This window comes from Drosophila tropicalis, unplaced genomic scaffold (genome assembly GCF_018151085.1).
Source record: "Drosophila tropicalis isolate 14030-0801.00 unplaced genomic scaffold, ASM1815108v1 contig_158, whole genome shotgun sequence".
NCBI classification, from domain to species: domain Eukaryota; kingdom Metazoa; phylum Arthropoda; class Insecta; order Diptera; family Drosophilidae; genus Drosophila; species Drosophila tropicalis.
This window is the reverse complement of record NW_027172602.1, coordinates 11,720,521-11,748,155: the sequence shown is the minus strand read 5'-3', so window position 1 is coordinate 11,748,155 and position 27,635 is coordinate 11,720,521. Positions and strand designations below refer to the sequence as shown.

General features: G+C 36.3%; 5 protein-coding genes across 13 annotated transcripts in view; 3 read left to right on the top strand and 2 right to left on the bottom strand.

Annotated features, from left to right (window-relative positions):
- The window catches only part of kairos, a 40,366-nt gene extending 36,073 nt beyond the window's left edge, over positions 1-4,293 (bottom strand). For 2 of the 5 annotated variants that reach the window (XM_068302601.1, XM_068302605.1), the window contains exons 1-2: positions 4,234-4,293; positions 1,366-1,747 (exon numbers count right to left, since the gene is read on the bottom strand). The gene's annotated coding sequence lies outside the window, so the exon portion shown is untranslated. Of the gene's footprint in view, positions 1-1,365; positions 1,869-4,034; positions 4,141-4,233 lie in introns of those variants that run through there. The other 3 variants (XM_068302602.1, XM_068302604.1, XM_068302603.1) reach the window with 3 other exon arrangements.
- A 1,155-nt stretch (positions 4,294-5,448) lies between these two features.
- Positions 5,449-7,188, top strand: LOC137587187 (allantoinase). Its single transcript, XM_068303479.1, has 3 exons — positions 5,449-5,557; positions 5,729-6,213; positions 6,271-7,188. Exons 1-3 carry the CDS (start codon positions 5,449-5,451, stop codon positions 7,153-7,155), a joined length of 1,479 nt encoding a protein of 492 aa, XP_068159580.1. The 3' UTR covers positions 7,156-7,188.
- Positions 7,189-11,250: 4,062 nt separating this feature from the next.
- CrebB (Cyclic-AMP response element binding protein B) lies at positions 11,251-22,699 on the top strand. 5 transcript variants are annotated; one of them, XM_068303683.1, is made up of 7 exons: positions 11,251-11,302; positions 15,683-15,778; positions 16,722-17,151; positions 17,541-17,735; positions 17,860-18,028; positions 19,511-19,663; positions 19,936-22,699. In XM_068303683.1, the coding sequence occupies exons 3-7, from the start codon at positions 16,840-16,842 to the stop codon at positions 20,142-20,144; spliced, it is 1,038 nt and encodes a 345-aa protein (XP_068159784.1). In that variant the 5' UTR covers positions 11,251-11,302; positions 15,683-15,778; positions 16,722-16,839; the 3' UTR covers positions 20,145-22,699. The 5 variants fall into 5 exon arrangements, with proteins under 5 accessions (XP_068159784.1, XP_068159785.1, XP_068159783.1 ...); XM_068303684.1 differs by lacking the exons at positions 11,251-11,302; positions 15,683-15,778 and adding an exon at positions 15,785-16,374 and having other exon boundaries at positions 17,541-17,720; XM_068303682.1 differs by lacking the exons at positions 11,251-11,302; positions 15,683-15,778 and adding an exon at positions 15,785-16,374.
- Positions 22,700-22,902: 203 nt separating this feature from the next.
- LOC137587333 (nitric oxide synthase-interacting protein homolog) lies at positions 22,903-24,863 on the bottom strand. Its single transcript, XM_068303687.1, has 3 exons — positions 23,962-24,863; positions 23,793-23,901; positions 22,903-23,729 (listed from the first exon to the last, which is right to left on the bottom strand). The coding sequence occupies exons 1-3, from the start codon at positions 24,744-24,746 to the stop codon at positions 23,658-23,660; spliced, it is 966 nt and encodes a 321-aa protein (XP_068159788.1). The 5' UTR covers positions 24,747-24,863; the 3' UTR covers positions 22,903-23,657.
- Positions 24,864-25,038: 175 nt separating this feature from the next.
- por (Protein-serine O-palmitoleoyltransferase por) lies at positions 25,039-27,399 on the top strand. Its single transcript, XM_068303680.1, has one exon. The coding sequence runs from the start codon at positions 25,237-25,239 to the stop codon at positions 26,854-26,856; it is 1,620 nt and encodes a 539-aa protein (XP_068159781.1). The 5' UTR covers positions 25,039-25,236; the 3' UTR covers positions 26,857-27,399.
- Positions 27,400-27,635: the final 236 nt, after the last annotated feature.

Below are 27,635 nucleotides of genomic sequence, written 5' to 3'. Positions count from 1 at the left end.
TGATGGGGGTGCGGCATGGGGACACAATGGGCGAGAGAAAGAGCACTATAAAAAAAGCAAGCAAGAAAGAAAGCAAGTAAATAAAAAAAGAAACAGAAAAAGAGATACAAAAGCTGGATTAAAACTTTTTCTAGGAACCAAATTTAAGCCGCACACAAGGATGCTGTTGGAATAATGGTGGGGCAACTGGGCTGGGAATCGGTAGAGGAATCCGGCATAACATTGCAGCAATTGCCATCCAACCAGGAGTCCCTCACAGTGTACTACCACGTGTACCGTTCCCGTACCATCATCTTTGGCAACTAAATCCCCAATGCGCGCTTCATGCTACCAACCAACCAACCAGCCAACCAACCTACCAAGCTATCGCCTTTTATGGCATGCGAGAAGAGGAAATCCAAAGCGGTAAGGGAATAGGTAAGCGATAGGTAGATGATACACCAGCGGGACGGAACGGTGGGGTAGAAGGCTAGAAGCCTAGGAGCCTGCCAGCAAGTTTTTACGCAAATAAAGGCACGTATTTCACAACTTTGCGCCACTTTCATTTTCATTTCGTCCATGCCGGATACCTTTTTTTCCGTTGTACCTTTTACATTGCCCTCACTTCCCATTGGGAAGTTTGCCAAAGGCAAAAGGCACCCTTTAAGTCTTAACTAGGCTAGAAACTGATTCTGATTGAGAGAGTTCGATATAAGCCAGAACTAGTTGGGAATCGTATATATTTGATTCTCGACCGAATATGGTCTTTCAATTTTGTATAGCAAATAATAGGGTATAACGAAATCGGTTTGCAGTGGCAAAAGCACAAGTATTTTTTGGCTCCCGCCCACCCAAAAAAAAAAAAGAAAGGAAGAAGAGCACAACACACAGAAAAAAAGTATCTTTTGTGAAAAGAAAGACCAAACGATGAAGGGAAAACATTTTTTCCTCGACTAATGGAAAATAGTAATTACAATAATTTTCACCTTTTTTTTTTTGCTGTTCTGGCTTTGTTGTTGTTCTTGTTGATAAGCCTTGCCTTTTTGCATTATTTAATTTTTATAAATGTCTTGGTGTAATTGTGTGTGTGTGTGTGTGTGTGTGTGTGTGTGCAGGTGTATTACAGGTGGACCGAGAGGCATACTGACAAACATAAAGCTATTATGGCCTTAACGTTTACCCGTCCCCGGACCTTTTTCTCTCTCATTCTCTCTCTCTCTTGCTGTCTCGTGCTGATGTCCTTCTTATGGAGTGGGCGTGACCCTGCCCTTATGCCTTGTGTGTCCCTCTCTTTCCCTTCCACTCTCACTCCCACTCTCTCCATCTTTCTGTCTGGGCTTGTGCGTGTGGAAATTAATAATAAATCAAAATTAAATGTTTGCTTACTTGACACTTTGGCTTCCTTTTCTATCTCTGTCTCTGTCTCTCCTCTCCAATTCCTTTTTATCTCTCCTTTTTGCCTCTTCGGCTGTCCGTATATGAGTGTGTTTGTTTTTCCGTTTTTTTTTTTCGTTCCTTCTTATTTTATTTTTTGTTTTTTTATTTGTTTATTTTATTTTATTTTTTTTTTTTTGTTGGTTTGTTTGTTGCTGGTGGGTCGACGGTGCGTCGCGACGCGTCGGTGGTGCGGGGATGTCCTGGTGGGGGGATTTTGTCCTGATGGCCGGTCGACGTGCCTTTTATTTTATTACTTTTTCGCTTGTTGCTGTCCTTTTTTATTATTATTTATTTTTATTGTTGCTCTCGTTGCTGTTGCTGCTTCAATTGGCTTAAACAAAAAACAGACAACAACAAAAAAATCAACACACCCAGTTCCAATAACAACAACAACAACAACGACAAATATGTTTAACAGGCAATTAATTTTGCAATCAAATGCAACAAGAACATCGAATTGAACCAAATAAGTGTAAACGAAAACTGAATTTCCTTTTTCAATTGATTGCAAAATACAAATAAAATGATTTCGACATTTTTTTCTCTTTCACTTTGTGTGTGTGTGTGTGTGGGTGTGTGAGTGTGTTTGCTGTAACCGCAGTTCAAATATGAATATTTTGAAACCACTTCTTCTTATTCTGCATATTCCGTTTTCCGGTAGTTTGATTCACATTTATGTGGAGTAAAATATTTTTGGCTTGTCATCTTTTATGCTTTCATTTCATCCTTTCAAAGAGTTTTAAAGTTTAGTTGGAACCAAATAAGTTTTGAATATTCATCTAATTCATCTTGTATTCTTTGTATATTCCTTTCTTCTCCCCCCTTTTTCTTTCGTCTATATTCAAAACGTTTAAAGAACAGAAAGGCTTCACGATTATATAAAGCATCAACAGCCAAGTCGTCTTAGCCATCTCCGTCTGTCTAAGTACCTAGATCTGAAATATAGTTCATCCGTGCTTATGGAGATTGAGTCTGTTTCAAAAAATCGAAACTTCCACAAAATATCTAAGCTATATCTTTTGAATTTTGCTTCACGAATATCTGTTAATAATATCTAACGGTCTAGTAAATTTTACATGAATAAAAATACAAATATCCCCTTTTTTCAACAGGTATTTTCATTATCTCTTTATAAGAGTGACAGAGATGGGCTATATTCATCTCTCCCTCTTGTTTACGCTGCTTTCTTTGTTTTCTGTAAATTCTACAAATCTTTCAATGTAATTCTTAATCAGAATTTGGAATTTCCTGCGATTTAGCTACATTTTTTATATAAATTTTCCTTTCTACTCAATCTACTTTGCTACTTCTTCCTTCCTTGTTGATTCGATTTCTTATTCGTTTTGAAAATTATAATCAAATGCAAATATGGAAACAAGAAAGTGCTTCATAGATACATTCAAACATATGTATGTATGTATGTGTGTATGGACCAGATGCTTCGTCATAACCCCCCTTAAAGTAGGCTACATTTTGTTTATTTTTGCCTTCGCTGGCGCTTTCATTGCAATTTGAAATTCTCATGGTAGAAAAGACAATTGGCAATTCCCAAAACGACTTGGAAATAAATTGTGCAGACAAAGAAAGACTTTCTGTTTTCCTCTCCTTTCTTTCAATATCTGTCTCGCTCCTTCTCTCTCTCTTTCTATGTCCTATTTAATTTTAGTATGATTATTATTCCAATTATAATAATAATGCTTGATTTCTCTTTTTTTCTTCTGGCCTCTTGCATGACTTTCAAATTTTGTGGAATACTTCAAATGGAATGAATATGTCAAGTTGGCCATGTGGAAAGTGTGTTAAGCTTATTAATGTTAATTACTAATAAATTATTTAAGCAACTATAAAATCTACTTAATATTTAAAATGCAAATGAAGTTGTCAAAATAAGTTGAGCAAAACTTATTTAAAATTCAACAAATGAGCAAATAATTTGCTTTAAAGTTAACATTATTTATTTTTTAATTCTATTCAATTCCTCAAAACAAATGTGGAAAATTAAATATTTTAAAACTCATAAGTTTCTCTTACAAAAATTTAATTTCAAAATCGTAATAAAAACAAAATGTAAATAACTTTTAAACTTTCAAGAGAACATAAATAATAATCACAATTTAACAAAGTTTTTAAAATAAATTTTGAAACTAAATATATATTTTAAAAATTAACACATTTAAACATAATTAAAAATGTTTTTTATTTTGCCTTCAACTTCACTCAATTTATAAAAATTTAATAATCTAAACATGAATTTTGTTTTTTTTTTAATATATTTTAATTAAATGATAATATTTTGGAAACTTTCTTGTTCTTTTTTTCACACACAACACACAAATTTGTTCTTGTTGATTGTTGTTGTTGTTGTTGTTGTTGTTGTTTGCAAACAGCAAAATGCAACAAGCAAACAGAATTTTCTGTTGTTTTTGTTTTTTGGATGTTTATTTCATTTTTGATTATTAAATTTATCACACAGTAAAAAATATAAAAAAAAAAATAGAAATACATAAAAAAAATGCCGAAATATGTTCACCATAAAAAAAAAAAACCATTAAAATTTCTTTTTATGTTTTGCAAAAATATTTCAAATTTTAATGTTTTGTTATTTAGCGGCTTTTTACTCTAGAATTGTTACGTTTTTGTTTTTAGTTTTTTATACTTTTATTTTATTATTATTTTTTAGTTTTATTTTTTTTTGGAGTAACTTCAACTGGTTGTCGCGAGGCAACACGGAGCAATGAGCGCCAATTTCGGTTCGAAGTTTTCGTAAATTTTGTTGAGCATTTCTATATATGTATATAGAGAGATTTATATACGTACATATATGGAGGGTGTGCGTGTGTGTGTCTGTGTGTGTGTGACCCAGCAACGACGACGATGTGAACGAGAATGAAAAGATGCCGAACGTGGCAGGAGCAGAACACAACGATAAGGATAACGACTACGAGGACGACGATGACGACGACCCAAACGACTAAATCCGATGAGGAAAACGACGAGAACGATGAGTTTTGTCGTGTTGGTCGTCTTCATCGTCTCGCAACTCAAATCGCTTCAATTTTCAGTATATGGTGGATTGGGGCGGTTAGATATCTACATACATGTGTGTGTGTGTGTGTGTGTGTGTGTGTGTATGCTGCAGCCTCATCAACGCTTTTGCCTTGGTATTGGTGTTAAGGACATGGTCTTGTGTGTATCCAGCAGCAGCACACGAAACAACAAGTGGAAACTTCATTTCGAGTTCCAAACTCAACAACCATTTTTGTTTTTTTTTTTCTTTCTTTTTTGCTGCTGTTGCTTCTTCCTCTTCTTTTGTATGCGTTTGGTTAAATTAATTTCGTTTTTTTTCATTTTTGTGTATTCGAATTTAACTTGGGCCTTTGGCAAAGCTTCCGCTGGGTGGCGCCACTGAAAGGAAACAAAAACCAAAAAACATGCACATAAAATTAAAATAATTTTTGTAAAATTAAAAAGTAGCAAAGGCAGAGAAGAGCTAGAACAACAAAGTAGAGAAAGCAACATTCAAGGAGAGAAAGAAGGCCCAAAGAAAGAGGGAGAACAAATTTTTGGTTTAGAAAAAGCTTCTCCTCTTAGCCCGATTCAATTCAGTTAGGGCCTCTTCTTAAAGCAACAAAGAGAACCAAAAGCAACGTGCTGAGAGACACGATCAGTAAAAATAGCTCCACACAAATTGAAAAGAAAATGTTTCCAATACTTTTTATACCCTATAGAGAAATAACCAAATGGAAAGCAGAAAATAAAGACTCTTAACAAATATTTTATCTCCAATCTTTAACTTCATGAATGAAATGGACATACTTTGCCTCTTAAGGTATGCCATCCCCTATATGGACCCTCCGATCCGGCTGTGCAGATTAATGTTACGAACTCTTCAAAGCTTCCTGTATGCCCACTTTTTGGATATATAGGATACTATTGACTAAACTACATCATCTCATTTGCTTATACATAAATGAGTATTCTGCTTGGTATACTTTTTGAAAACTTTGGCCACAGTTTTATTTCAATTTTCAAATGGATTTGTTATTCCTTAGTCGGCGTATTTTTTTGGGCGATGGCAGCCAAGACGACGCAACACTGCAGGGCGGCATTATAGTGGATACAGAGGGGATAATACGTAAAAGTAAGCTAAATACTCTTAGACTCTATAAGGAATTTATTTGAATCCCATGAAGAATTGCTTTAAACCGGGCAAGCATTTGCGAATTCTAAAGAACATTATTAGAATATCAACATTAAACATTGCCTACTTTGAGGGGAAGCCAACAATCATTTGTTAAATCTTATTCGGCAGTACTTCGTACACCCCAAGAGGTTAATACTCATCTATACAATACCGAATCGGAGGCAGTATACGATTTCGGCGATCTTGTCCTTATGCCCGGTCTCATCGATCCCAACGTACACATCAACGAGCCGGGACGTAAGGATTGGGAGGGTTTTGTGACGGCTACGAAAAGTGCGGCTGCCGGAGGATTCACCACAATTATCGATCGACCAACCAATGCGTGTCCAACGACAGTCAGTGTGTCAGCTTTGAAGGCCAAAACATCAACAGCTAGGGGTAAAATCTATATTGATGTCGGTTTCTGGGGTGGTCTGGTGCCTGGCAATAGAGATCAACTACAACCATTGCTGGCCGCCGGCGTAATGGGTTTGCAGTGTTCCCTCTGTGATGCAGCTCCGCCTGTGGGCAAGGAGGAATTCGCTGCCATCACAGAAAGCGACCTGAAAGAAGCCATCAACCTTGTTGATAATGAAGCCGATGTGGTCTTAGCGGTAAGTAAAGAAAACAATAATTGAGTCCCTAGCTCATATTCCTTTTGTGTTTCTTAGTTTCATGCCGAGTTGCCAGTCTTAACAAAGATACCTCCATCAGCGGATTCCTCATCAAAGAGCTATTCCACATTTCTCAGCACACGTCCACATGCAATGGAGGTGAATGCTATCAAACTTATCAGCCAGTTGGCCATTCAAAATGTTAGACATCGTTTCCACATATTAAATTTAAGCAGTGCAATGTGTTTACCATATTTAAAGGACGCCCAACAAAAAGGAGCACAACTAACAACGGAAACGTGTCCGCACTATCTTAGCTTAAGTGCTGAAGAGATTCCCGATTGTGGTACAGAATATAAGACCTGGCCACCCATAAGAGAGAAGGCCAATCAAGCTGCCCTTTGGCAGGAGCTGAGAACAAATGCAAAGGGAGCAGAGGCAGAAGCAGGAGTCATCTCAATTATTTCCAGTGATCATTCACCGGCTACGCCAGGAGCCCGTTGCCTAACCTATGGCAAGGGTAGAGGAAATTTCCTTCAAGCTTGGCCAGGCATTAATTCCCTTCAATTGAGTTTGCCTGTCACATGGACCGGAAGTAACGAACGAGAAAAATGCCTCACTTTGGCCGATATACACAGACTTATGTGTCTAGAACCAGCTCAATTGTGTGGCCTTTCCTCGTTCAAAGGACGCATATCCGAAGGCTATGATGCCGACTTTTGCATTTGGAATCCCGACGAGGAGTTCACAGTAGCTGCCGAAGATTTGTTGGCCTCGAATAAGGCCACACCCTATAATAAGAGACGCCTAAAAGGCGTCATACATGCCACTGTGGTGCGTGGCCTGCATGTCTATCAGCAATACGAAGGCTTTGGTCAGCCTCTGGGTAAAGTTCTATTACGAAAAAGTCGCAACAAGGTGGTCAAGTTTGTCAGAATGTGAGAGATTCTCCACACAAAATTCATATATTTTAAGGGGAGCAAACTGTGCGAGGGGTTAGCACAAAAACTTTGTTAATTAAATTCATCAAGATGGGCCATGGCTGTTTTTTTTTTTTTTTTGTTTCGCATTTGTTTTATTTCCTTTTTTGACTTACGGCCAACGAAAATGTTGAGATGTTAACTTTTTCATTCCAATATTTAATTCAGAAAGCAAACTAGATAATATTTACATACAAATTTTAGAATTTCCAATTAAAGTATAAATACTCTAAGCCTTTTTTTTCGTTGGTTTTATCTGACCAATCGTCCAGTCTTGGCCATCTTGATGGCTATATAATCTTGCTCAAGCTCCGTCTTCTCCTCTGCGTCTCGAACGTCTGACTTACTTTATAGGAAGAGATAGAAGTAAAGTAGAAAAATAATAGTTTGTTGTTGATTTATTTGAAGGAGTGTGGAAGAAAGATTTCCTTACGAACCTAGTTACTTATTAAACTGTTTAAATTGGTATTTTTCTAATCATTTTAGCTATTTATTAGAAGTAAATCTCATTTATTTGGTTTTTGCTTTACTTTCTGTTCTTTGGATGAGACTTTAATGTTGGTGGATCTTGGTAAATGCAAACATACTTATTTGTTATATGATATATATATATTTTGGAGTATATATTTAAGTTTTTATGTATGTATGTATAGGTGTATACTTTCTTGAGTGCACTTCCCTGCCATGCCTTTGTTGTCATCAAGAAGCGAGCGTTCTTGTCGTCTATTTCAGTCACTTTGAAGACGTGCAACAAGTTGTCGTATGGCAACGCTGAGTAAACACGACACCAATCTGCCCCAAGTCCCCATTCCCCGCCAGTCCCCGCCAATCCCCACCAATCTCTGCCATGGTGTATGTGACGCCACCGTTTGCCTTCTCCAGCCATGAAACGCCCACTGAGGCATGTGTATGACAGCTTAAGTCAACTCAATTTTTGTTTCCTTTATTCTTTGTTTTTATTTTTGTCTTTTTCGCACTTTTTCCTCTCTCCCTGTCTCTCTCTCTCTCTCTTTGTATCCCGCTCTCATATAAGACGTGTTTACCTAAGCGTATCTTGAGGCGAGGATAGGAAGGCAAATTGAGTGGTGGCAAGAGGGGAATGCCGTATGCCTATACGTTAGGTTAAGGTTTATGTCATGTTTTAGTCAAGTCAATTTCGTTTGCCACAACTTTTCCTAACTTCCTGATGAGAAAGCTAGCGAAAATCCAATTTCTCCGATTAAATTTTTATCTAAACAAAAATTCTGTCAAGTAAAGGATAAATTTTCAAATGCAATTTTAACTTAATTTATATCAACACGTACATTGCAGTAAACAAATTTCAATGTTGTGATAACAACATTATAATGTTGTTGTTGTTGTTATTGGTGATTAAAAAAAGTTTAGATAGATGTATGTACCTATGTATATTTTGTTTGGTTTTTGCGTTAAGTATGTCACAAGTTAATTAAACCAACTGATCAAACTAACTAGTTTCTCATTTAGCTGGTTCAGTTTTATTGACAGAATTCTCGATAACTTTGTGCGATTCGCAGAAATATTTGCTGATTGAAAATTCACTGGAATTGCTCTGACTATGGAAAGAAAGGAAGCAAAATCAGTTTGCCATATTTGTCTGTCTTACCCACGCATAAACTGTGGAACGCTTTTTGACTTTTATTTCACCATGGCTTCATTTCATACACTTTCCCATAGATTCAACACCAATTGAGGTTAGATCAGTTAAGTAATAGCACATGCTTAATGAGTGAGCATATACATATATATTCACAGGACTTTAATGGCGTTAAAAGCGTTGGAAATATTGAATATTCATAGAATCTTTTATTTCCCACGAAATCGAACTTCGCCACACATGCAAACCTAAAAGTATGCAACACTTTTTCCATTGGCCATTTCAATTATCATTCTTTGAATTTGTTCAACAGCTTTTAAATTCTGTTGCAGAGCAAAAGTGGATCTATTAGAGAAAGGGTATACAAATTTTTATAGGCCAAAATGAATGTCTGTTTCTCTTTTATTCATTTTTTTACACCTTCAATCGCCGATGATGCGGCAGGTTTTCCTTTTCTTCTACGTAGACTCTACTATTTTTCTTCTCATTTTTTTTGGAGTGTGTTTGTTTACGTCCTGCCTGTTGCCAGAGTCCTTGCGTCATCGATGCCCACGCGCTTGCTGACTTTATGTGGCTTGGCGTTCAATGTTGGTCAGAGTTTGGTTTTTTTCCTTTTTTTTTTTTTGTTCTTCCTTATATTTGCCTTTTTTTTGTTATAAACGCATTACGTAGAACGTTTTGCGCGCTTCAGCGCATTTTCCTATTAAATAAATGCCAGAAGCAGATCACACACTCACATCAACATATACATAGATAGAAGTGACAGAGAGCGAAAGAAAGATAGGGAGAAAAGATGGAAAGAAGAGTATGAAAGAAAAATCCAAATCACATTAGGTCTGCAGTACGGAGAGTTAAATGTATGCATAGTTTATTAAGCATACGTCATGTGAGCCATGCTCTCATGTATAGAAAATGTAGTTACATATTCTAACGCCTGTGCTTGCGTGCGCGTGTGTGTCTCCCTCATGTGTGTGTTAGTTTGGAAAAGAAACTTTAGTCTCTCTGCTCATTTCCTCCCGCCCCTGTCCACATATACACACACATTGCTTCGTTTCGTTCCGGATCTGCGCCCCCCAAAAAGGTGGGTTAATGGTAAACATTAGCTCTTCCTTTTTCCTCTTTACAAACCAAAATAAAAAAAAAAAAAAGGAAAAAGAAAGTAGACACAGTGCGTGAAAAATCTGGGATTCAAACTGTATTCTGTTTGTTTAGCTTACTTGGATTGATGTGTGTGCGTGCATTAAAAGCCGAAAAGTGCGTTATCAACCTTGCCAGGCCGGTTACCTCGCACCTCTAGACAACGTAAAGTGCTTCTCCTCGTGTGTGGCAGATGGTATGAATAAAGTTCGGCCTGAATATATATTGCAGGCATTGGCTAATACTTACTGCAGCCATACCCAAACCAAACCTACCCAATCCCGTAAATGGGATACCCAGCAAGTTGATTCTGTGCCAATGAATGGCATTTCAAGGACCAGCTCTTTCCTCTTTGGCACAACATCGAGAACAGACCGGAAAACTTTCTGGTATCTATGTATGTGAGTGTTCTCTCTGTGTGTGTGTGTGTGTAAGAGAGTGTTTTTGGCTTTCAAGGTAGGTCGCAATGCAATTTTTTAGGCATTACCTCTACAAGCAAGTTCTTATAAATTAAAAGGGAACCAAACTCTAACTGATTGCTTTACTTTATAACAACAAACAAACCTTTTATTTATTTTTATTTTTCTTTTTTTTTTTTGTTGCTTGATTATCTAATTTTATTATTCATTGAAATAAATCAAAAGAATTAGAGAGAGAGAAAGAGAAATTAATAAGCTTTTGATAGCACCAAAAAGTATGCAGCGAAATGTTAAAGAACAGCATATAAGATGGAGAGCGGACCAAAATGAGAGGCGAATAGTGCAGCGATCGCTCTCCTCTCATACGCCATAACTGTGCGCTAAAAAGAAAAAACAAAAACAAAAAATACAAACAGTGCCAAAGCACAAAGCGATAACGGCACAATACAATGAAAGCTGCTACGTCGTGGCTTCATACACATAAAAACAATCATTCACATATATATGTACAAGTATGTATGTATGTTCATACATATGTATATAAATATGTACATATAAGAATATGTGCATCTCGCTCGCACTATATTGGAAATGTTTAAAAAAAAGTGTTGTTGTTTTTACGTTTTTTTCGATATTTCATTTTTGTATGTGTAAGACAAGAAGGCAAAGAGAACAACATCAACAACAAAAACAGACCAACGACGTTGACTTTGAGTTGCAAATTACGAAACAACACTAAACACACACACACACACACACACGCACGCACACCAATACTTCCATACACACAGATAGGCAAGCTGTTGCTGCTGCTGCTGCTTCTGCTGGTGACGTGTGCGTCGACGTCTTAGTCAGAGTCATTTCAGTTGTCTAAAAGCGTCGTTGTCGTTGTCGTCGTCGCGTCGTAATCGTCATCAGTCGGCCGGCAACAACAAAAGGTGACGAGTGCTAAACAATTATAAAAATTTCTTTCCCAATTTTCAAATTTTTTTTTCGTTTTTTTTTTTGGTTTTCTGTTTTGTTCATTTTAATTTTTTGCGCCAAAATAAGTTTTTCCCTTTTAACAGTAACAATAACAGAGTCTTTTTTACATAAATATAACATTTCTTCTCTCTCGCTCTGTTACACTCTCTCTCTGGATGTATCCCCCCTCTTTCGCACTATCTAGCTCTACCTCTCTCTCTCTATCTTTCTCGTTCTCTCTCGGTCTCTATGTGTCTCTGACTTTGTAATCTTCTAAAAAAAATCGGTAAAATAACAAAAATCTTGACGTAATCGTCAAAACAACAACAAAAACACAAACGCAAAAATTAGAAAACGTTCAAAAAGCAGCAACAACTATTAAGCTAAAGCTGTTTGTTGTTCTCTTTTTCTTGTTTTTTTTTTTGCTATTTTTTTACCTTTTTTTTATTTATTTTTGGTTTTGTATTTTATTTTACTCATTAAGAAAGGCTTCTGATTAGTCAGCCAAAAAGAACCAACAAATAAAACATTAAATTTGTTAAAAATAAAAATCTAAAAAAAAAACACGGGTAAGTTAGCGCCTTATGATAGACAATAAATCAAGGGGCGCTCGAAGTTCACTTGTTTTTTGATGACAACATTTTAAGTGATCCATAAAAGTAAAATATGACAAATAAGTGAATGATCTGAAATAAAATAAAAAACGATAATTATAATATTACTTTGTTGCAATTAATAGACAAAAATATAAATTCCAATTAAGTCAGAATGTCAGAAGGAGTACCAACGACCTGGCTTAATACTTATCTATCAGAAACATTGGCCGATTTACAGGCTTTCCTGCTTTTGGGCCATCTAGAAAAAGGAGCCCCTTGTTTTGCCCACATCACGTATACGCACGATGTGACAGCTAAAGTGTTAATATTTCGCTGATTACTGTTAATTGTTGTAAATGATTGAGAAATTGAACTCAAAACTTTATATTTCTGTTTTAAATTCGTCAAAAACTGTGGTCCAAGTTTAAATGCTTCACTAACTAGCAACTACTAACTACTTAATGAAGTCAGAATACCATACATACCAGATATTTGAATTAGCTCACAAACTTTACTTGAACTTTATTTTTTAATGAGTTGGAAAACAAATAAGGCACAGAAGATCTTACCAATGATCTGCATCAGTTGGTGTTGGAATCAATCCCGATAACTGGATATAAAAGATCATAATATCACTTTACTCCACTCCGCAATGGCAGTGTTTATTGAACATATAAAGGAGCATGACTTATGTCAAAGCAATTAACAATTAGTCATACGAAATGCTCATATCCATTTGATAAATGGATCTCCCGATCGATACGTACATACATATATGTATATATATATAATGTAGGTGTGGGTAGGTTCTGACTACAAATACACAGATATCGATGTGTCAAACACAAAAGAGAATAGAGAACGAATGCTTATCGCAATGTCAAGTGTATCTTTGGCCAAAAACATAATGGGTATTAATATGTACATATAGACCCATATAGACATTTAGAGCTTGGGCCATATCAAAGAGGTATTAATGCAGAAGTGAGACTAATCAATAAATTTTGATTTGATAATGAAAATACATAGTTGAGTTTAATATGTCCAATTATCAGGTTGTTCAATTCGAGGGGAATCACCCGAACTTGCTATACATATACATACCTACATATATGTATATGTATGTATAATTAAGATATTGGTTTATGTTATATCCTTTTTTTCTCCATTCGATGTTGTTAGTATATTGAATGATATATATTCTTGATCTCTTGATTGTTGTGTGTCAATAAGAAATATAAAGTCATGTATTAGTTAACTAACTAATTGTCTTACTGTCAAACTAATCAACTTAACAACTTAATGTCTTCTCGGGAAGACTTAGATCGCTATAGAGCTTTTCACCAGTGTGTCAGCAACAAGTGGTCAAGGTTAATTGGACTCAAGTCCTCAATGGAACTCCCAAAGGATCTGTAAAGTAACTGAATATGTTTAGCCACAATTTAACTGAAAATTATCCATTAAAATGGCGTAAAATTAAAATAGAGCGTGTCATTTGACTAAATAAACAAGAATAATGAAATTATCATCTTATATTTACTTGTCAACTAATTTTGAAGCGTCGCAAATCTGTTGCCAAATTTAAACATCTATTGTAGGAAATTTCAAAACTAAACAATACCGTTTGTTTGACTGTCAAATTGACATTTATCTGTTGCACTAAAAAGGGATAAATATAACCAAAAATAATGACAATGCTCGACTGCCACAACAAAAATAAAATACATACTTACATACATACTATATACATATGTATGGAAATTGTCATGTTTTTTGAGTAATGAAAGAAAGTTATTCATTTCATTTAATTTGCACATATCCGTGGCATGAATTAACAGCTGAGCGATAAGACGAGACCGCACAGCTGTGCGATAAGAGAAGGCGAAAAAAGAATGCAAGTAGGCGCCAGAAAATATGCATTTAATTACCCAAGCCCACCTCCGCTCCCTCTCAACACCATCCCCATTCTCAACGTATACGCAACCCTCATTCATGGTTTCACCTGTCATCTTCTTCTTCTTTATTCTCTTCTACTCCTTCTACTCTCTCTGTTATAATTGTTATTCTGGTTATTTTACCTCAAGACAAAAAATAACTGTTTCTTTTTGTTGCACATTCATTTAGTTTTAATTAATTCGGACAGAACAAACAGAGCGAAAGAGCAATTGCGAGAAGAGGAAGAGACATGGAGGAACCAAGTGAGAGTAAGAGCAAGGAAAGGGAGTAAGAAAAAAAGAGACAGAGAATGAGAGCGAGAGAGAGAGAAAGCTACTAACAACGCATTGAAAATCGAGTAAAAATAAATAATGCTGACGTCAATTTTGCGTACGCAGCTAAGTGGCTAAGGGAAACAACATGTTGGTGGGAGGGGGACGTCCGCAGAACAGCGGGCGGCATTGACTGCTATGTGAGACACTGAGTGAGTGAGAGAGAGTGAGAAAGGGGGAGATGTAGAAAGGCCAAAATCAAAATGCAAACTTGATTGGAATTGATTGAAATGCAACAGAAACAAAAAGTGGCAGCTAATGTCAAAGCAACAGCAACAACCACATTGACAAGGGCGTTCAACCAAAAAGAGAACACTACAACGAATTTTGAATACACTTCCATAACCAGACCAAGTTGACTAAAGTGTTTGAAAACATGAATTTTTGAAAGTATTAGGTTAGTTTGTTTCAAATTCACTCAAGGTGTTATTTCATAAATATTAAATATGTGTATGTATACACACATACGTATGTACATACATACATATGTATGTAATTGCATATGTATGTTTTTGAATCGATACATCATTTTAATTTTTGTAAATATGTACATTCAGTGTATTCTCGGGCTAATGGGGATAGGGAAACACATCGAGAGGCGTGCAATCGGATGAGTCAGATTTAGTTTAGGGGCAGACTGCGCGTCGTTTTTGAGCCAACCGCACAAGTGGTGGCCTCCCCCTTTCCCTTGCGTCATTACCACCGTTGGCGCGGTACTCCCATCAAAAGTACAGTAGAACCTCGTTTATCCAAATGCAGTAAGATGGAAGTGCTATGCGGAAAGAAAAACAAATGTTGCAAGAGACTTTAATCACATAATCATTATTAGAGAAAAACTAATCGAGGCTCTACTGTTGTTGGGTTTAACTTTTTATTTGTAAACTGCGACGTAATTAAACGGCAATTAGGTATAAAAAAAAAGAAGAATAATTCAATTTAAGTTAATGTTTGCATTCTAAGCTTGCTAGCTTGTTACCAAAATTGACTTAAAGCCGCCAGAAAACAACTCTGACGTCATCAATTAAAAACTTTTGTGTTACAATAAGATATGTATTGTTGCCGACTTTATACAAATAACATACAAATGTATATTTGATATAATCAATCGCAACATTCCAAAATATTTAAAAAATGTACTGGTCGAATGTTTTCAGTCGTCTGGCAGCCCCCTTAGAGATGAGTAATCTGACTGAGATTACTATTTAAAAACAATATTTAAAAGTATTAACTTATTTTCACTGTGAAATTGAAAAAAAGAAGAAATTTTCTAGTCTTACTGTTCATAGGAAAATTTCAAAAAACGTCATGAAAATTTTATATTTAATTGGTTTATTTATTTATTGGCCATGATGTTGAATTTAAAAATTTGACTTAAAACTTTCACAACATGCAAATTGCAAAATAGTATAACAAGCTGTAAGCAAGTTACAAATATTTGAAAGTTTTAATTTGAAATATATTTTTAATTTTTCTGTGCATATTTCATTCACAGATTAAGTGACTCTTGTCGCTAAGTTCACCAACAAATGGGCCATCTCTAGGCCACATCGTCCACGAGAGCCGATAACCGATAAAAAGGGGCAAAAGTGTAAGTGTGAGCACTTAGTAGCGAGCGAGCGAGCAATATTTTTGCGCAAAAAACAGAAGAAACTCTGCAAAAAGCCCTAGAAAACCGCACATTGAACAACTATTTGTGTTTTAGCAATTGAAATTAAGGCCAAAAACAGGCGACACCACATTTTAAGTGAATTTAACTCAAGTTGGTCCAAGAAAAAAAGAGAACGAAAATTTTGTTTGCCTGTGTGTGAGCGAGTGAGCGAATGCGTGTGTGTGTGTGTGAGTGTAGGTGCGTGCGTGCGTCCGTGTGTGTAGTGCTGCCAACTTGTCACAAAAGAAACAGAAATAAAAGTTGAATTGTTTGTTTAAATCGTTTACGCTCATTAGAAGAACCATTTGAAATAGATGAACAAAAATTGTTCAATAAGTTAAAATAAAATGTTATATTCCCATAAGTGAAATAACAATTGAAATTTTCAACAAGTTGCCAGAGCTTAAGGCGCGCAAAATCACACACACACAGACACAGCGACATAGAGTGAGTGAGTGAGAAAGATAAAAGCAAGCGAACGAGCGAGCGAGAGAGCAACAACAACAAGCAACGTTTTTTAGTGATGTCATCAGAAAGTAAGTTCGAAATTTTCCCCTTCCTTAACTCTCCCCCCAACGAACAGGCCATACAAAAGCATACTCCCCTGTGACCATCCTCCTTCTATTCATCGTGCCAATGTTGTCATGACGTCATTTCCATAATAGAAAAAAAAAAAGAATATCATAATTATAATACGAACAGTTATTTTGAAGTTGTTATTGCTGTTGCATGTTAGATAGATACATAGAAGTCAGCGAAGAGACATATGAATGTACATACATACATAGAATAAATAACACAAAACAAAAAAAAAAAACAAAGGCTTGCAACTAAATCAATTTCTTCTAATTCGGCTACATCCCTTCTTCATCTGTCTTCACAGTCCCTGTTGAAATTGTAGAAACATCAACAAGCTGGCCAAATTGAAACCAAAACGGAAACGGAAGCCACCAAACTGAAGCATCTGTGTCGGAAGTCGAGGCGAGAGCTGCTCAAGGAAAATGGACAACAGCATCGTCGTCGAGGAGAATGGCAATTCATCATCTGTATCGATGCCATCCGCAGATCCAATCCAAGCAGTGGCAGCAGTAGCAGCAGCAGCGGCAGCAGCAGATTCAGGAGGCGGCCAATCTCAGCAGCAACAACAACAACAGAACCAACAAAGTACAACAAATAACACAAATAGTGCATCTAGTGGCGGAGCGGGTGGTGGTGGCGGAGGAGGAACTGCATCCGTATTGACCACCACAGCCACTGGCAATTGCAATATACAACAATATCCCATACCAGGACTGGCGCCGCACGGCTTACAGGTGACTATTTATCCATTTGTTATTTGTCATGTGTAATTTACGGGTCTCACTTATTATTATTTACGTGGCATTCGAAATATAATGAAATGTTTTCGGTTCTCTATACACAAAATATTTGACTTAGGGGCACCTATGTAGAACAGGTGTCTTTCTGTAGATTCAAAAACGCAAGTTAATTAATTTATGAAATATAGATCTCATTCAAGTCAATTTCACCATAGAGCCAAATCCATAACATAGCAAATGATTCCTTACTTATACATATATGCTATCCAGTTTCTAAGTTGAATAATCTTGAGAATAATCTAGAACTGATCCTTCAAAGTTTGGCATTTACTTGGGTTTTTAACTTAATATCGATTGTTTCATTTATTTAATTTGCATTTCAGGTACAATCCGTGATACAGGCTAATCACTCGGGTGTCATACAAACCGCCGCCGGAACGCAACAACAGCAACAGGCGCTGGCCGCCGCCTCAGCGATGCATAAGGGCAGCAGTGGGGTTGTCTATGTATCCAAACCGGCCAATTCGACGGTGATACACACAACCTCCGGCAATGCAGTGCAAGTGCGTAATAATCAAGTGCGTAACATGATCATCATCGTCATCGCTTTGATAATCCTGACTTTACGAATTTGTCCTCCCTACACAGGAGTTGTGTCCCATCCCATGCTAAATCTTTTTTTATTTCTTTGTATTGCCACAGATCCCTCCAACTTTTCAATGTAAGATCAAACCCGAACCGAATACACACCAACCGGAGGATAGTGACGAGAGTTTATCGGATGATGATTCTCAGCATCATCGTAGTGAGCTGACACGAAGGCCATCGTACAATAAAATCTTCACCGAGATCAGTGGACCTGACATGAGCGGTAATTAAGAGTATTTTTCAAAGTTTTTTTTTGTTATGTATAGTTTTTGAGCCGGTCATCGTTAACCATATATCAATCGCCTGTGTGTATCTGTTTCTACGCCCTTTTTTCTACACACACGCACACCAGTTATAAATACACCAAACCTCACAATATCATGAATTCTGTAACCCCCTACATAGACTCATTTTGGAAATGTTATAAAAATCAAATCATTTAAGAACATCAGTGTAATGTGGGCTGAACACGACTTGTTGATTGATAAATGAACAGATTGAATACGCAAAAAATGACATGAGAACTTATGGAAAGAAAAAACTGTTTTGATTCGAACAGAAATCGGTGAAATGTTTTAGATAAAGCGTATTCAATGCTGGAAAAAAGAATTTACATCACCTGTTCATACATACATACTTAAATGTACATATATACCACATTATCATTCATTGAGAATCATTTCATTATCCTTCATTCATGTACAAATTGTAATGCCCATGTAACAAAACATTCTTCTATCTCTTTCATACTGCTTTCGCATTCTAATTGAAAGCCACAATATAACCCGTTAGCAGAGTTGTTGTATACATCCATCCCTTTTACTTTCGACATATTTTTGGTATGTTCTGTTCGTTTGTTGCTTTCAATTAAAGACGGTGGACAAGGATGGGTCAAGGGGCAGGGTGAAATGGAAAAAGAGAGAGGGGGGAAATGGAAATCGTGGCAAGGCAAAAAGAAAACGTTACAAAAAAAAGTTAAAATTTAAACAAAAAATTATGGAAATAATATATTTTAATCGTATCATATCCATTCAATGCTCTCACACACACACACTTGCACACACACACACACACACATATGTACATTATCGGCAACAGTTGTTGTTGTTGTTATTGCTGGCTGGCTGGCTTACTCTGTTGTCGTTGTTGTTGTTGTTGTTGTTGCTGCTGCTGCTGCTGCTGTTGCCGCTGTTGTTGTTGTTGATGTTGTTGTCGCCACAACCTACTCCTAATACATACAAATACATACATATATGTATATGTAAATATATACATATATATGCGCCATATCTCACCTAAAAATCAAAATCAAGTTTCAATCAAAAACTAACCCAAAGAATCGTTCTTCTATCTCGCTCGCCCGCTCGCTCGTTCGCTCGCACTCACCTCACCAACAAAACAAAAAAATCAGCAAAAACAAACTCAAATTGTTTTTTTTATAATTTTTACTATTTTATATATAATTATGTTTTTTTTTTTTGTTTTCTTTTTGACTGCCCGATACTTAAAAAAAAAAAAAAACAAAACAAACAAAACAAAAAAAACTATTATGCAAAATTTCCAACAACAACCGACAACCAACAACAAATACCTCATCAAATCCCACAACAACAACAACTACCAAATATGCCCCGATATCGGCCTTTGTTATATCTATACGTTATACATATATACGAATCATGATAAATTGTGATGAAACCAAAAGGCTCATCAATGCAAATGGGCGACGGTGTCCTTGGCTCCCAACTGGCTAGTGGAGCGGGCGTAGGAGGCGGAAACCCAACCGGCGGCAGTCCACTCCTGCATATGGGTCCAGAATCGGCCTACTATATATCCAATCGGATAGCCTACCAAACCAGTAATATCCATACCAATTCTAAGTCTAGGGACACGGTGAGCCAGCCTGAAGTTTGGAAATGTCTAAAAAGGCGCATTGGTTTTTCAAAATTACATATTTGGTTTCAACGAGTCATAGTATTGCCGATCAATATTTTCCGAACTTCAGGATCTCATTGTTTAGTTTCGAAAGAGAAATGTGATAATAGTTGTCTTCTATCTTTGAAAATCCATAGATCTAGTTATAAATATATGTGTATATAATTAATTTCCTGTGTTCGTTCTTTGTTATAGATAACAGCGGGATTGCAGAGGATCAGTCGCGTAAGCGTGAGATACGATTGCAAAAGAATCGGGAAGCGGCACGGGAATGCCGGCGAAAGAAAAAGGAGTACATCAAGTGCCTGGAGAATCGTGTGGCGGTGCTAGAGAACCAAAATAAAGCGCTTATCGAAGAGCTTAAATCGCTCAAGGAGCTCTACTGTCAGACAAAGAATGATTGAAGTACGCTAATGATGAATATAATAAGGACGTCGATGATTATTGTTGTGGCCATAATATTTACGAGACAAGAAAACAAACAAATTTTTGGGATTATTGGTGTTGGACGCTTAACGATGGAACACGCGGAGGGGCGATTAAGTATCGATTTATTGAAACTGATTTGTGTGATCAATCGAATTAGGCAAAGAGAAAACCGCATAGAGAATGGATAGATTGTTAACTATATAATTAATGCACAATATGCAGCGATATGCTTATATATACAAATATATATTACTCTCTCTCTCTCTGTCTCTCGACTTGATTCTCCACGACGAAATGCAGCAGTTTCTGTACGATACAATCGCCATATCGTTTAACGATCGACGATCAATATAGGGGAATGTAGCCGGGAGGACAGCAGAAAGTTATTTTTCAACTTGTTTTGCTTTCGATATTTGCAATAACGATAACGAATCAATACTGTACTCATTACGGCTGCATTCCTTTGCGAATGAATAACAATAATCCCTCTCGATTTCTGTTACTGTTTGGGGCCGCGCATATCAATTGATTGGCTATAACCTCTAATGTTGGTATATATATAAATGATTTCTATATATAACAATGTATATAATAAATCGGATATCATATACCCATACAGAGACAGACGAGACAAAAATTGCCACACTGACAGAACACATATACACTCTCACACACACACACAAATTTGTAATAAATGTTTGGTTATTTACAACAAACAACAACAGCAACAAAAAAAAAATTAAAGTGTAATATTATGTTTATTATTTAGTTTATTTTTAAATTTAAATACAAATTTACTTATATTTTTTTATTATTATTATGTATGTATGTACTATTTTCTTGTTTTACTTAATTAAATTTGTAAAATGCCTAAACAAAAAACAAACAAACAAAAAAATGGTTTAAAAGTGAATTTAGCGAATTGAAACAAACAAATGATCAGATGTATATATATAGATATATATATATATATTATGTTAATGAAAAGCTCTAAACAAATTCTAGTAAAATGAGATGCAAGACAAAGTGTTATCTCTTTACTCTAACACACAATCTCCCAAAAATATATAGGGAGAAGAACCTTTTTGTACTATGTATATTCAAATTGAAATGTGTGCTAGATTTTTACGAGTAGTGTGACACGGACATTGCAAATAATAAACCAAAATCCAAAAACCCCTAAATTAAACAGTCCAAAAGACTTCTTCAATAGAGAGTTAACAAATTTTACAACAATTCGATTAGAATGAAACGTTTTATCTTGTTTAATGCATGAATATTCATTGATCGAAATCAGCAATCTTTATATCTTCTGTATTTTATTTTTCCTGCAATTTTTCCTTAAATTTTCATGAAACTTTTTCTCAAATTATTTGTTGGTCTTCGTGTCACATTAGCCCCGATCCCCTCGCCCGATTCGAAAACAAAAAAGAAAATACAATAAAAATGAGTTGTATTAGTTTAGTTTTAACCAATTATTTTACCTTAAATTTTTATGAATCCTTTTTTTTTTTTTTTTTTTTTTTTTAATAATTTTATTTTAAGTGAAAAATGTTGCAAAGTCAATGGAGAAATGAAAGAAAAGAAAATCTTATAAATGTCTATAGGGAATTGTTTATCACACACAAATTCAAATTAAACAATTCCGTAAAAAGATGTATTAAAATTAATGAAATTATTTAACAAAAACTTTTGTTGCATAATTTTAAACGAAAACTTCGAACTGCGACAACACAACTCCCCCTCCTCCTCCCCCAATCCACACACTCCTATTTAGCATAGGCTACAAAAACAAACAACAATTTATATGAACATATATATATGTCTATAGATATATATATATATATATATATGCATATGTAGTTAGCGAATATTTGTACACTATTTGTATTTTAAACGGTAAACACGACTTATGAGTTTGTTTCCTCCTTTAAAAACAAAAAACACAAACGAAATCAAGGCATAGATAATACCTAGATTATAAAAACCTAAATGTAAAGATACATAACATTTATCGGGAATTATTCAATTTTCCGTTTCTAAATACCTTAAAATTTCGAAAGATGTCGAGCAAAACACAAATTTTTTTGTGATTTCTGCAAATTTTTCAAAATGATATCGAACAATATTTTAAATTTTCGTAAAAGAGAAAAGTATGTGATTAGATTGATTATTTCAGAGTCCAAAATGAAAATGTGTTTTTTTTTTTTAAATTTTCTTTTTGAGCAAATTCGTAGTTTTTTAACCACAAAAAAATTATTAAAGAATGATTCGGTCTGCTTTTTTTTAGGTATTATATGGATGGAATGGAATTTGGAATAAAAGTCCCTTCAACACACACATTCACACACAAATTGTTCTGTATCTTCAACGAAAATTAACAAAAAAAAAAAAAAAAAGAAAAGGAAAAACAAAAGTAAAACTCTCGTTATCTCTTGTGATCAACTCAGTTGTTGTTATGAAAAACAAAAAAAAATACAAAAAAAAAAAAAAATACCAAAAGAAAATCAATTTTTTATGGAACTAGAAATGGAAACAATGTCAAAAAGAAAAAATGCAAAATCAAGGCGTATTTATAAAAGATAAAAAAAAAACCAAAAAAAAAAGGATATATTATTGATATATATATTATACAAATGCATTATATATATATATATAAATATATATATATATCTATCTATTTTTGATGTCAGAAATCAGAAACTGGGCAAAACGCAAAAAGAAAAAACGAAATTCATAAAAAAAAGAAATTTATTTAAAACAAAAAAATAAACAACTTTTTTTGGTAGTCAAGTAAACAAAAACAAAAAAATGAATCGGGAAAAAATTTAACACAAGGCAAAGGTAGCATTAAAAAAGAAAAACAAAAAAAACATATTTTTATTGTCTTTGCATAATTTCTAAGCTAGTAATTTTAATATTTAAAACTTAAGCGTGAAAAACAAAAACACTTGATGCAAAAACAAAAAATAGAAGTAAAAAGTAAAGATGAAAGAAACAAAGAAAAGCAGTAGAAATAAACAATATTGTTATAAATATTTGTCTCAATGAGAAAACAAAACAAAAACCAAACGAAACTGAAAGAAAACAACAAACAAACAAAACATAAACATAAAGAAAATCAATGAAAAAAATAATAAAAAAAAAAGAAATCAAATCAACTTGTTGAAATTTGGTTTGGCGGGTAAATCGATTGAATTGAAATCGGTTAAGGCTAACACATTATTCACATCTGCTCTAAATATATTCACATTCACAGTCACAAGAAATTTCTAAGTTTAGACTTATGGTTTATATCTGCGAAAAACCTGGATAAATTTTCTTTTTTATATACAATATTAAATATATATTTTCAAAACGTAAATTATACATATTATAGAAAGGGAACGGGGGAAAAGGGGGAGGGCTTAGTTTATTGGATACATTTGGGACATAAAATATATATAATAGTAACTAGCTAACATCAAGGATCGATTGGAAATTCGGATTTAAACTTGTAACATCGGTCGCTTCTCCTTGGCCTGAAGATTATCATTGGTAATGGCATAGCCAGTGCCGCCCTAGAAAGGAAAATAACATATATAATCAATCAGAACCTTTAGTTGAAGCTTAGATGAACTTACCCTTTGCAGGGGTATAATGTCCTTGTCCTTGAGCTTACGATCGGTCAGAGGATGAATCATATCCTTGCGTATAAGCTTCTCCACACATTCAAGTGTGACGACATCGCCGCTGGAAAACATTATGTGAAAATTTTTCATGTGGAATAAGCCATTGGGATGTCATACTCACGTGGGACGAAGTACGGCACAGGGAACAGCATTGCTGAGAACATCATGGGTAATGGGACACATGTATCGTGCCTCTTTGGCGATTAGTGAACGCTTTGTGTCCCCATCCTTGAGGAGGGTGAACTTGATATCGATCAAATCTTTGACCTTGAGGGGCTGCTGCGATACCGGACAGTAAATGGTAGGATCTGGCTTCTGAGCCTTGGCCAAGCCAGCATTGGGGCACTCCGAGGGTAGCCAAAAACTAGGCAAATTCTTTTCATGTCCATTGGCCATGTTGGAAATTGACGATAGGCCACTTGTACTTCCTTTGGATTGCGATGTACCAGGCGTATCGTCTGAATCCGATTGCCTGGCTGCCGATTTGAAGGAATACAAAGATGATGATGATGATGTCGTGGTGGAGGTGGATGATGGCGTTGCTGTTGGTTTCTCAGAGTTGACAAATTTGTCCATTTTCGCTTGTTGTTTACAATTCGCCTCCTGGACCAGTTCCTGCTCCTCGGCACGACGCAGACGTTCATATTCCTTCAATTTGCGGCTATATTCATTCTTCTTGGTCACAATATATTGGAGAATGGCCTCCTTGTCAAAGAGATAGCCTTGTTTGGTTACCACCGGATTGCGGCACGGCTGCAGTGTCAAGGAACAACAATCGAACGATTTCACCGAATCCTTGCCCAAGCGTTGGGCATTTGTCCCGTATCCCGATTCGGCGGCATCTCGCTTCTTCTCATTATACGTGTAAACGGCTCCAGCCGTACAATTGCGGGCATGACGCGTCATTTCCTTTTTTTCCTTTAAGTTTTTAAGAAATTATTTTAAATGTTTACACCTTTAGATTTGTTTTCTTCGTCGTGTTTTCCTTAAGCGAAATCCCCGCTGACAACTAGTTCCAACGTATCAAGTGACCCTTAGCACTAATAGAACTAGTTCTAATAATTAAAGTGCATGAAAATGGTTTTTGGTAACTGTTCATTTTTGTTTCTCACTTGATTAAAGTCAGCACAAGACTGATTAATGGACTTTAATAGTATCTATTTATACATCTTCCTTAAATTTGTTTAGTTACCTAATAGAAAGGGCATATAAACTTCGACTTTGTCGAGCTAAGTCCAGTTCTTTGTTTACTTTGACGGAAGTCGAGCCGCTGGATCTGGATCCGTCGGCGTAGTCCGCCCCCGCAACCTCGAAATGATAAAACCGAAAAGCGGTATCTGACAGTGAGACGTTCGCAGACTGTCGGCGAGGACAGTTCTGAATTGGGGAAAACAGAATGCAAAGCATGGACTATCAATATTATGATGAGCCGGACTACATAGATGTGGACGACGATGATGCTGGAAATGGAGGCCATGCGGAGATGGAAAATGGCTTTCCCTATGGCTATCACAATCCATCCAGATTGAATCCAAATCAGGAGGATGACGATTACTATCAGGATGCGACAGTTGCTGAAAGGCATTTGACTTTGATGGAGCGTCTTTCGGATAATCTAGAGAATTGTGTACAACCGAGTCTCATTCAAGTGGCCCAGTATATGGCTCCTATGCTAATCCTGTGCCTAGTCAGTCGCATATTAAAGCAAATCTATGCCAGACGAAGGGGCACAGTTGCCCAATCCGAGGCCAATTGCCTGTCTGTGGCCCCGCTTCATGTGATCAATAGTGTCTGTGGAATAATTTTATTATATCTGACTCTTGGACCACGTCTGGGCATTATCCTTGTGCTTAATATTATCAGTTATGCCCTGCTGCAATTCGTCCGCCTAGGCAATGGCCAGAGGGGAGCCATTGCCATAGCCGCGTTGACGATTGGAAGCCAGTTTCTATATGAACTTGCCATTTGGAGGCAGCGACAGGATTGGCCTCAATTGAGGGGCATACAAATGGTGGCCAACATGAAGGTAATATCGGTGGCATTCGATTTGACTGGCTCAAAGGATGAAATTACGATGCCGGGACCCTTGGCCTATTTGGGTTACATACTGAATCCGGCCACCTGCCTCTTGGGTCCTTGGATAAGGTATGCCCACTATGTGGAATCCTTGGTCGACAATAAAGGCAGCCATAATTGGCTCCACAATCTGCGGCATATGATTCTCAATGTTCTACTATGTCTGCTCACCTTGGCCATTTCAAATTGCCTGGCCCCAACGCTGAGTGATATGACCGGATCATCCCACACTCTGCTAATGTACACCGGAGCCTTGAGTGTGCGTACCAGCCACTATTTCGTCTGTTTCTTGGCCCAAGCTCTATTGGCTTGCGCAAATCAACGGTTGGAGGAAGAGCCAACGAACTCCAATTGGTGGTTGGGTCATCTAGTTAGTCGCCCCGGACAAATTGAGTGGCCCAGATCATTGAACAGTCTGGTCCGTAGCTGGAATATTCCCATGCATGATTGGTTGAAACGCTATGTCTATCGTGGTGCAATGGCCACGGGTTCAAGCCAACATCTTTTGGTGTCAGTTTTCTGTACTTATCTCATATCCTCGCTATTGCATGGCATGGATTTGAGAATTTATTTGGTTCTGCTCTCCCTGGCGGCCTTTGGACAGGGCGAGATGATGTTGCGCCGCCATTTGGCACAGTCGTTTGATGCTTGCATCTCGGCCAATCCTTGTCGTGGATCAGAGCTCTGCCGCTACTCGAGATGCCCGGCAAAGCCAAAGTGTGGCCCCTTTGTGAATCTACTGATAAGATTGGCCAATCTTGGCTTTACCCTATTGGTCATATACCATCTTGCCTATCTAGGTGTTGTTCTACTTAATGAATCGCTATCCACCGATTTGGATGAGGAATCGGGTTCATTTATGTGGCATTGGTCAGAGGCGGGCTACTTGAGCCATTACTTAGGCATAGGAATGTTTGTTCTCTATCTATTCATATCATAGATACGATTCGATGGATACTGGCTGTAATCGACTGAAAACGGAATCTCTTCTATATACTTGCCATTTACAAAGAACGGAAATCTCCATTACCATAATGATTTGTTTTGTTTTAAATGGTCTAAGGGGGTGGTTAAGCTTGGGCTAAGAAGCGGGTTGGGGGGGGTCTTTTCAAAAATTTTGACACACGATCCCGAACCAACAACTGGTGATAAAAATTAAGAATAAGCAAACATAAGTTTTAAACACTTGCGACAATGTCTTTTGTTTTCCACGAAATGAAAACAAATATGACAAAACAAACCCGGAAAATAAATATAAAATATTTATTACGTACGTACAACATGTAGTTTGCTTAAAATAGACTTCCATCTGTTTTTCTTCGGGTAAGGGGGGGATAGGGGTGGATAACCAGACCCAAAAACGATATCGAATGCCATATTGTAGTTGTGTTTACTTTTAAGAACTGAATGTTTAATTTTAACTTATTTATGTTTTGCCAACATTTTAGAATAAAAAACATTTATACAATCGACTTTTAAACTATCTAGCAATATATTTCATTCAATCAATGAGTTTATTTTAGTTTTTGAGCCTTTACTAAAGTAAGATAAGGACAACAAATCCGAATCTAGGAATGGCAGATAAAAATCTGTAAGAAGACCTAGCAGCAGTTTGGTAGAATGCCAACAAAGTTAATAGAGATAATTAGATAAGCTTAGTTTAGAAATATAGCAACAAATCCAAATAGAAACGCTTTCCGTAAAAAGTAAACATTTTTG

Coding starts and splice junctions, on each gene's coding strand:
- LOC137587187 (XM_068303479.1), top strand. CDS start 5,449: ATGGATTTGTTATTCCTTAGTCGGCGTATTTTTTTGGGCGATGGCAGC. Junction 5,558..5,728: donor AGAGGGGATAATACGTAAAA/GTAAGCTAAATA, acceptor CTTATTCGGCAG/TACTTCGTACACCCCAAGAG. Junction 6,214..6,270: donor AAGCCGATGTGGTCTTAGCG/GTAAGTAAAGAA, acceptor TGTGTTTCTTAG/TTTCATGCCGAGTTGCCAGT.
- CrebB (XM_068303683.1), top strand. CDS start 16,840: ATGGACAACAGCATCGTCGTCGAGGAGAATGGCAATTCATCATCTGTA. Junction 17,152..17,540: donor TGGCGCCGCACGGCTTACAG/GTGACTATTTAT, acceptor TTTGCATTTCAG/GTACAATCCGTGATACAGGC. Junction 18,029..19,510: donor CAGTGGACCTGACATGAGCG/GTAATTAAGAGT, acceptor TGAAACCAAAAG/GCTCATCAATGCAAATGGGC.
- LOC137587333 (XM_068303687.1), bottom strand. CDS start 24,746: ATGACGCGTCATGCCCGCAATTGTACGGCTGGAGCCGTTTACACGTAT. Junction 23,902..23,961: donor TGTGCCGTACTTCGTCCCAC/GTGAGTATGACA, acceptor AATGTTTTCCAG/CGGCGATGTCGTCACACTTG. Junction 23,730..23,792: donor ACATTATACCCCTGCAAAGG/GTAAGTTCATCT, acceptor TTTCCTTTCTAG/GGCGGCACTGGCTATGCCAT.
- por (XM_068303680.1), top strand. CDS start 25,237: ATGCAAAGCATGGACTATCAATATTATGATGAGCCGGACTACATAGAT.